This window comes from Rhinopithecus roxellana, chromosome 17, assembly GCF_007565055.1.
Source record: "Rhinopithecus roxellana isolate Shanxi Qingling chromosome 17, ASM756505v1, whole genome shotgun sequence".
NCBI lineage: Eukaryota > Metazoa > Chordata > Mammalia > Primates > Cercopithecidae > Rhinopithecus > Rhinopithecus roxellana.
This window is the reverse complement of record NC_044565.1, coordinates 53,152,208-53,160,627: the sequence shown is the minus strand read 5'-3', so window position 1 is coordinate 53,160,627 and position 8,420 is coordinate 53,152,208. Positions and strand designations below refer to the sequence as shown.

Here is an 8,420-nt window from a genome sequence, read left to right as displayed (position 1 = left end):
GAACGGGGAATGACTTTTGGTTTTGAAAGCTTGCTCTGGGGCTGGGCTAAGGACAGCCTGTAGACAGGCAGGAGCACATGTGTTGGGGACATTTCATTACCTATGAGAGAGATGGTGCCGGTGTCTCTCCTCTCTCTCCCTCTCTGCCCCTGTGAATGTGTAATATGCATAATGTGCATGACTTGTTGTTGTTGTTGTTGTTGTTGTTGTTGTTTTGAGATGGAGTCTTGCTCTGTCACCCAGGCTGGAGTGCAGTGGTGCAATCTCAGCTCACCGCAACCTCTGCCTCCTGGGTTCAAGTGATTCTCCTGCCTCAGCCTCCCGAGTAGCTGGGATTACAGGCACCCGCCACCACGCCTGGTTGATTTTTTATTTTTAGTAGAGACGGGGTTTTGCCATTTTGGCCAGGGTGGTCTTGAACTCTTGACCTCAGGTGATCTGCCCACCTTGGTCTTCCAAAGTGTTGGGATTATAGGCATGAGCCACCGCACCTGGCCATGTGTATGACTTTGTGAAAGATTTCAAGCATACTCGAGGTGGGTAAAAATATCAGATGGTTCCTGAATGTTCCCACTGTCCAGTGGTAACAGTGGTCACCAGCACATGGCCCATTCCACTCCACCTTTGCCCTCATATACTTCCTTCCTTCTCAGACAGTTTAGAAGATAATTCCGGCCAGGCACAGTGGCTCACACCTGTAATCCCAGCACTTTGGAAGGCCAAGGAGGGTGGATCACCTAAGGTCAGGAGTTTGAGACCAGCTTGGCCAACTGGTGAAACCTCATCTCTACTAAAAATACAAAAATTATGGCTGGGCGCAGTGGCTCATGCCTGTAATCCCAGCACTTTGGGAGGCCGAGATGGGCGGATCACGAGGTCAGGAGATGGAGACCATCCTGGTTAACATGGTGAAACCCCGTCTCTACTAAAAATACAAAAAAATTAGCCAGGCATGGTGGTGAGCACCTGTAATCTCAGCTGCTCGGGAGTCTGAGGCAGGATAATTGCTTGAACCCAGAAGGTGGAGGTTGCAGTGAGCTGAGATCATGCTGCTGCTCTCCAGCCTGGACGACAGAGCAAGACACCTTCTCAAAAAACCACCCCCAAAACAAAAATTAGTCAGGCATGGTGGTGGGCACCTGTAATCCCAGCTACGTGGGAGACTGAGGCAAGAGAATCGCTTGAACCCGAGAGGTGAAGGTTGCATTGAGTTGAGATTGCACCACTGCACTCCAGCCTGGGTGACCGAGGGAGACTCCATCTCAAAAATAAATAAAAATAAATAAATAAATAAACAAACAAATAAACAAAAAAGATAATTCCATGTTCTGGGTCCAATGGGCAGGTGGACAGGATGCTGCACAGACTGTGGGTGTGAGGAAGGGGTCTGAAGGTGCTGCCAGGGCTTTTGCTGGAGCGACCAGGAGGTCGGAGCTGCTCCTCCCAGAGGTGGGAGACTGTGATGGGGCAGGCTGAGGGAGAGCCAGAGCTGAGGCTTGGACCTGTCGGCTTTGAGATTTGATTCGACATCCAAGGGGAAATGTTTTGAGTTGGCGGATGAAAATTCATGTTGGGAAGGCGCTATGTGTTTGGGGATAATTGGAGTGTGGATGATCTTAGGAGCCATGACTCTGGTTGACATCACCAGGGGATGAGGGCTCAGGAGGAGGAGACTCCAGTGAGCCCAGGGGCTTCAGCACCAAGACTCGGGGAAGAACCAGCGAATCAGGACATCAGGAGCACCTTCCCACCTGCAAGTGTGACCAAATCACCCTGGAGGGGCTGTTCCCGTTCATGCTCCTCACCACGGACTATGGAAGTGCCAGTTTGCTTTAAAAAGGTGTCCATTTCATAGGCAAAATGGTATTTTAGAATTAATTATATTCCTGTAATTTCAAGGAAGAGCTGACTTCTCACGACCGTGGACTGTTTGTATTCTTTCTTTTGTGAATGAATATAATTCTTAGTGAGGTGTTTTTGTCTTTCACCATGAGGGGTAGAAAAAAGGGCTAGGAACAAAGACCACCTCTTGGCTTAGGGGCGGGGAGGCCCTGGGGTCAGGCCAGACTCTCCCCGCCTCCCTCACGGTCTCTTTCCATTTCTCCAAATCCCTGCTTTCTCGACGTCAACACGAGGGTGCTGGGGAGTTGGGCTAAGTCCCACGTTAGGATCTGCCATGGCCACATGGCCGCGAATCTCCCTCGCTGGACCCGTCTCTGTGGCTCAGTCTCTGCTGGCTCCAGAGCGTGGCCTGGCCTGTGCGTCGGTGGACGTCTGTTCCCGCGTGGGGGTGCCCTTGTGGGCAGGTGGGCGCTGCTGTTTCCCACGTCTAGCCAGGGCCTGCCACCCAGGGTCTCAATACGTGTGTTTTGAATGGCTTCAAAGACTATTAAAAGCAAGTTATTCTTTTCAAAATTAAATAATCTCTCCCTTTTAAACAATAAAAGGAAACTTTGCATTTTGTGGTGATAGGGTTTGTATAGTTAGTGATATTTTATTTTTAAATGCTTTAGAAGGAAGCCATGCTCCAATTCCTTCCCCGTTTCAGTGTGTTTATGCAAAGTCCCTTTTTAGCTCAACCTCATCGAGCAGAGGGCACCTGTCAGGTCCAGTTGACAGTACGTCCAGTTCTGTCACTGCCTGACTTTTGAATGTCTCAAACCTTAGCGTCAGGAGCCTAGACAGGGCCTCACTCACTCCGACAGCCCCCGAGGTTGACTGAGCCGCCCTCTCCTTTCCAGGAAGCATGGCTGATGTTCCGAAGGAGGGAAGACTGACCCGGTTTCTGGACTTCACCCAGCTGATGGACATGGCATCTGAGTCCGTAGGAGGAAAAGTAAGTGGGTCTCTCATGGCCAGAACAAGGGTTGAAGGCATCTGTGCTAAGGGCACAACTGAACAGTGCAGAGAACCTCATGCAAGAATCAACAAGAATCAGTCTGAAGGGCTGGCCTGCCCAAGGAAACCAGTTAGCGAGAAAGACTTCCAAAGAATGTGTCTTAAATTGGTGACAATTCTCAGCAAGGACAACACTGCCTTAGGTTTTGTGTGTTTCACTAGAGGACAGACTGTGGTCCTCTGCTCTAGATAGGCTGATGGTCCTCTAGCTCTAGTTAGATTGGAGGTCCTCTAGATCGAATTAGATCGGATGTCCTTTGGCTCGAGTTAGATCGGAGGTCCTCTGGATTGAGTTAGATCAGAGGTCCTCTGGCTCGAGTCAGATCGGAGGTCCTCTGGATTGAGTTAGATTGGAGGTGGTCTGGCTCGAGTCAGATCGGAGGTCCTCTGGCTCAAGTTAGATCGGAGGTCCTCTGGTTCTAGTTAGATCAGAGGTCCTCTGGCACAAGTTAGATCGGAGGTCCTCTGGCTCAAGTTAGATCGGAGGTCCTCTGGTTCTAGTTAGATCAGAGGTCCTCTGGCTCAAGTTAGATCGGAGGTCCTCTGGCTCAAGTTAGATCGGAGGTCCTCTGGCTCTAGTTAGATCGGAGGTCCTCTGGATTGAGTTAGATCGGAGGTGGTCTGGCTCGAGTTAGATCGGAGGTGGTCTGGCTCGAGTCAGATCGGAGGTCCTCTGGTTCTAGTTAGATCAGAGGTCCTCTGGCTCTACTTAGATCGGAGGTCCTCTGGCTCAAGTTAGATCGGAGGTCCTCTGGCTCAAGTTAGATCGGAGGTCCTCTGGCTCTAGTTAGATCGGAGGTCCTCTGGATTGAGTTAGATCGGAGGTCCTCTGGATTGAGTTAGATCGGAGGTCCTCTGGCTCGAGTTAGATCGGAGGTCCTCTGGCTCTAGTTAGATCGGTATTCCCCTGGCTCCAGTTAGATCAGATGTCCCCTGGCTCTAGTTAGATCGGATGTCCCCTGGCTCTAGTTAGATCAGAGGTGCTCTGGGTCTAGTTAAATTGGAGGTCCTCTAGCTCTAGTGTGTAATGAGTGTCACCTGGAGAACTCATTAAACGTAATGTGCAGAGGTGCTGGGATGCAGGCTGTGCTCAGAAGCAGTGTGTCTGGTACAGAAAGGGAAGGCCCTGTGCCTTCCCCCAGGAAGCTTACACTCTAGCAGGGAGACAGATGTAAGTCCAGACCAGCCCTGTGACTGGCACAAGGCCAGGGTGCTGGGGGAGCATGTGGACTCCAGCCATGGGCAGCCTGGGGGGATTGGGGTGGGAGGGGTGGGGAAGGGCCACTTGAGTACTACTGGAGGTGACTCACTGGAGAGCAGCTGGCGGGCAGGGATGAGGTGCAGGCTGGTTCTGGCAGAGGTGTCTGTGAGGAGAGCAAAGGAGCCCACATGCTCCAGGTGGCTCAGTGTTTCAAGAACACGCCGGGCGTTTGTGAGGAGAGTTGGGAGCATGAGTCTGGAGAGGTAGGAGAGGCCCCATGTGCCCCACGAAGGTGTCTGAGAGATCTGGAGCAGGGGGACCCTGATATGCCCACCTACCTGCCATTTGAACCCTGGCACAGGTCAACCCCAGCACAGCACAGGTCTCCCCTCCGCTCTGCCACCCAAACAGCCGGCAGCTCTGAAACAGCTCGTCCTTCCTGCCTTTTGAACTCTTGGGCTGGAGTCAGAGCCTGGGGCAGGGTGCTCTCCAGGCTGCAGTGGCCATGGAGTCCTGGGTTGGGTGGGTGACCACCACAGCCTGTTTTGCTCAGGAAAATCTGGTTTACCTTGTTTTCTGGGTGTACAATTAGTATCACCAACCTCACTCTCAAAATGATTCTGCTTTGGTGGACGAATGACCAGGACAGCCCACCTGCAGGGTGACCTCTGGTGGCCCTTGTGGGAGAACACAGAGGCACCAACTGCATATGTGACCCAGAGCTTTTTCGGTCATTGCTCTGTTTGTAAAAGTACCACAAAACCTCTGGTCCATGAAAAAAAGAAAGTTGGTTTATTTGCTTCCTGAGTGTAAGAAGTTAGTGATCTTACCTCCAGGTGGTAAAGGAGAATCAGAAAAAAGGGTGGGAGGAGAAGATGAAGGAGGAGGCAGGCAATGAAATGTAAGCATTTAAAGGCATCGTGGCTTAACTGCAGATTCTGTCGCTTCCCCAGGTGATTTCATGTCTTCTTTTTACTTCATCTCATAATGTTTCACTAGGGAATGAAATAAAATGGTTTCAGATTTATGGTTGCTTTATCTTTACTTCTTTCTTTCTTTGTCTAGATTTTATTTGCAACAGATGACTTTTTTGCTCCTGCAGAAAACCTCATAAAGGTATTGTAAATTGGCATTCTGTGACGTACAGGGTTGATGTAGAGAAATCCATGCAGCCGTGTTAATTAAAATCTATCTGTATATTTGGGATGGAATCATGTGATGTGGCAAATTAGCATATTAGAATATTAGAAAGACATGCAAATCAGCGTGAACTCACGCCAAAACATAGCAGAGACAAGGACTGCAAAGAATTCAGGACTGCATTGTTTCATGGGGAAAATTCTGAGGTCCTCAAATACTGCTCCTCTGGCTAAGGTGAATTTCATCGTCTGTGTTGGGAAGAAAACAGATCTATGTCTTGAATTTTCTGGGAAATGTTTTACCTGCCTAATTATAAAAGTGGAGGACAGCTTATTAAAAAAAATAGAGAAAATGCTGACAAACATAGGGAAGAAATGGCAGCTCTGCTGTAGTCCTGCTCGTCTGTCATACCCAGTGTGGAGATGCGAGTTCTTCTGCGTGGAGAGACAAACACAGGTGCACATCGAGTTGGTGCCCACGTACAGCATGCGTGACTGTGGCTGGGGCCTCTGGGCCTCCACCGTGGGCAGCAGCCCTCTGGTTACCCTGGTGAAGTGGTTGCTCTGTCTGGGCAGGACCTGGCTGGGTCCAGAGCAAGCTGAAGTATGGCCCTGAGAAGGCACCTTACAGTGTTAACTTACCTATTCCCCAGGAGAAGGTGAAAATCAAATGAGAAAGGGAAATGTGAATCAAACTTTTTCTAGGTCACGCAGTTACTAAATGCCAAAGCTCTTACCATTTTACCGCAGGTCCGATCTTTGAAACACTGAAATGCATGCCTGTCTTGACCTAGTTGTTCCACAGATTTACATCGTTTGCACAAGTGAGCAAAAAATATGTAGAAAACATTCATTCTGGTATTGTTTGGAGAGGAGATAACCAATCTAAATGTTCACTGATTGACAGGGAACTCAAGAAATTATAGCTTTTCCAGATATGGACTAATATGTGGCTACTAGAATGAGTTCAGCCTAGCACCGTGGCTTGCACCTGTAATCCTAGCGCTTTGGGAGGCCAAGGCAGGAGGATCACTTGAGCCTAGGAGTTTGGGACCAGCCTGGGTAACAAAGCAAGACCCCATTTCTGAAAATAAAAAAAATTATCCAGGCATGGCTGTGTGTACCTGTAGTCCCCACTACTCAGAAGGCTGAGCTGGGAGGATTGCTTGAGCCCAAGAGGTCGAGGCTGCAGTGAGCTGTCATCATGCCACTGCACTCCAGCCTGGGTGACAGAGTAAGACCCTGTCTCAAAAAATAAAAATTAATAAAAATTAAAAAAAGCAGGCTCTCCATTCACTGGCAACAAGAGAGATCCATGTATATTTTATGAGCATAAAACAGAGTTTGAAGGTGCATACATCAAACAGTGAGATGTGACTATCTGTGAAGACAGAGGTGGGCTTGGAAATGGGGTGGGAGAGAGAGGGTGGGGCACTATTTCTTATATTTTATACTTGAGCATATATATATGTGCACACATATAAACACATACACACATACATATGTGTATATATAGTCACACCATAATATCACATGATATATATATATATATATATATATATATTTCTCCTTTTTGGAAAAAATAACATTACAGATAAATGTAAAGTTCACCTTTCACATTCAACTTGCCAGTCCACCCCTCCCTTTTCACCATTAACACTGTTGTAGGATGGGAGAACGCGTTAGTCTGTCGGGGCTGCTAAGACAAAATACCGCAGATGCTACTGTGGTAGCTTAAACACAGTGATTTCTTGAAGTTCTGGGGGCTGGAAGTCTGAGACCGAGCCTGAGACAGCAGCAGCTCCAGCATCTCGTGAGGGCCCTCTTGGAATGGCCACCTGCCAGTGATACCCTCAGGTGACAGAAAAGAGAGGGGAAGCAGGGCATCTCCCACCTCCTCCCGATGGTCACTCATCCCGTCATGGGGGCTCCACCCTTGTGACCTCATCACCTCCCAAAGTCCTCATCTCCGAATAGCATCACTTTGGGGATTAGCCTTCAACATACGAATTTTGGTGGGGGACAAACATTCAGTCCGTTGCAGAGAATTCTTCTAACGTATTTTATACACTTAAATACACATATATTCATAAATGTATATTTTACATTTTAAAATTTATATACATACTTTCACAAGGCACTTAACATTCTGCACTTTGTTCGGTGGGGGTGGGGCAGGATCTGGCTCTGATCAGGCTGTCAGGCTGGGGTGCAGTGGTGTGGTCATGGCTCACTGCAGCCTCGACTTCCTGGGCACAAGTGGTCCTCCTGCCTCACTGGGACTTCAGGCATGTGCCACCATGCCCAGCTAAGTTTTAAATGTTATGTAGAGATGAGATCTCTAGCTCCCAGGCTCAAGCAATCCTCCTGCCTCGGCCTCCCAAATGACTGGTATTACAGGTGTGAACCACCGTGCCCGGCCCTAAACTTGCTTTTCTCACTGCGTGTTTGTGAATTCCATCTGTGCTGATGCGTGTACACCTAGGCCACCCTCTTAGCTGCTGAACAATAACTGCCTATGTCATCGTGGCCCAATTTATGGCCCCCTTTCCCTGTTGATACACATTTAAGTTGATGACATTTTGCAGGTATTGAAAACATCCTCATACAAGTGTGTGTGCACATGTGTGGGTTTATACCTGGGACTGGTGCTTGGTTTTTCTCTTTTGTTAAGAACACATCTGTCATCACATGGCATGAGTCACTTTTACAACAGTACATTTTCCTGCCACTGGTTCAGTAGCATGTGTCTCCAACTTCCCTCACACCTTCAGTGTCAGTCCAAACACAACAGCAGCAGTAGCAGCAACACACCCGAAACAATCAACCTACCACCAAAACTAAACACCAGCAAGTTTGGGGCCTCGGAGGTCTGGGGTTTAAGTGGGAGGTGTACCTTCTTTTCTTCTTCTGGGTTCAGAGCAGAATTTTGCACTTCCTGATGAGTAATGGAAAGGCTGCAGTGTGCGCTATTTTTTTTTTTTTTTTTTCTGTGACTGAGTCTCACTCCCTTGCCCAGGCTGGAGTGCCTTGACGCGATCTCAGCTCACTGCAACCTCCACCTCCCTGGGTTCAAGCGATTCTCCTGCCTCAGCCTCCCAAGTAGCTGAGATTACAGGCATGTGCCACCACGCCCACCTAATTTTTTTTTCTTTTATTTAGTAGAGATAGAGTTTCACCAT

The 8,420-nt window shown here is 48.7% G+C and overlaps 1 protein-coding gene across 1 annotated transcript in view; it reads left to right on the top strand.

Annotated features, from left to right (window-relative positions):
• The first annotated feature begins 2,741 nt into the window (after positions 1-2,741).
• Positions 2,742-8,420, top strand: part of ALLC (allantoicase) — a 31,854-nt gene continuing 26,175 nt past the window's right edge. The window contains exons 1-2 of the mRNA XM_030921396.1: positions 2,742-2,836; positions 5,165-5,215. Coding sequence (XP_030777256.1) covers positions 2,747-2,836; positions 5,165-5,215 — 141 coding nt within the window. The 5' untranslated portion in view covers positions 2,742-2,746. The remainder of the gene's footprint in view (positions 2,837-5,164; positions 5,216-8,420) is intronic.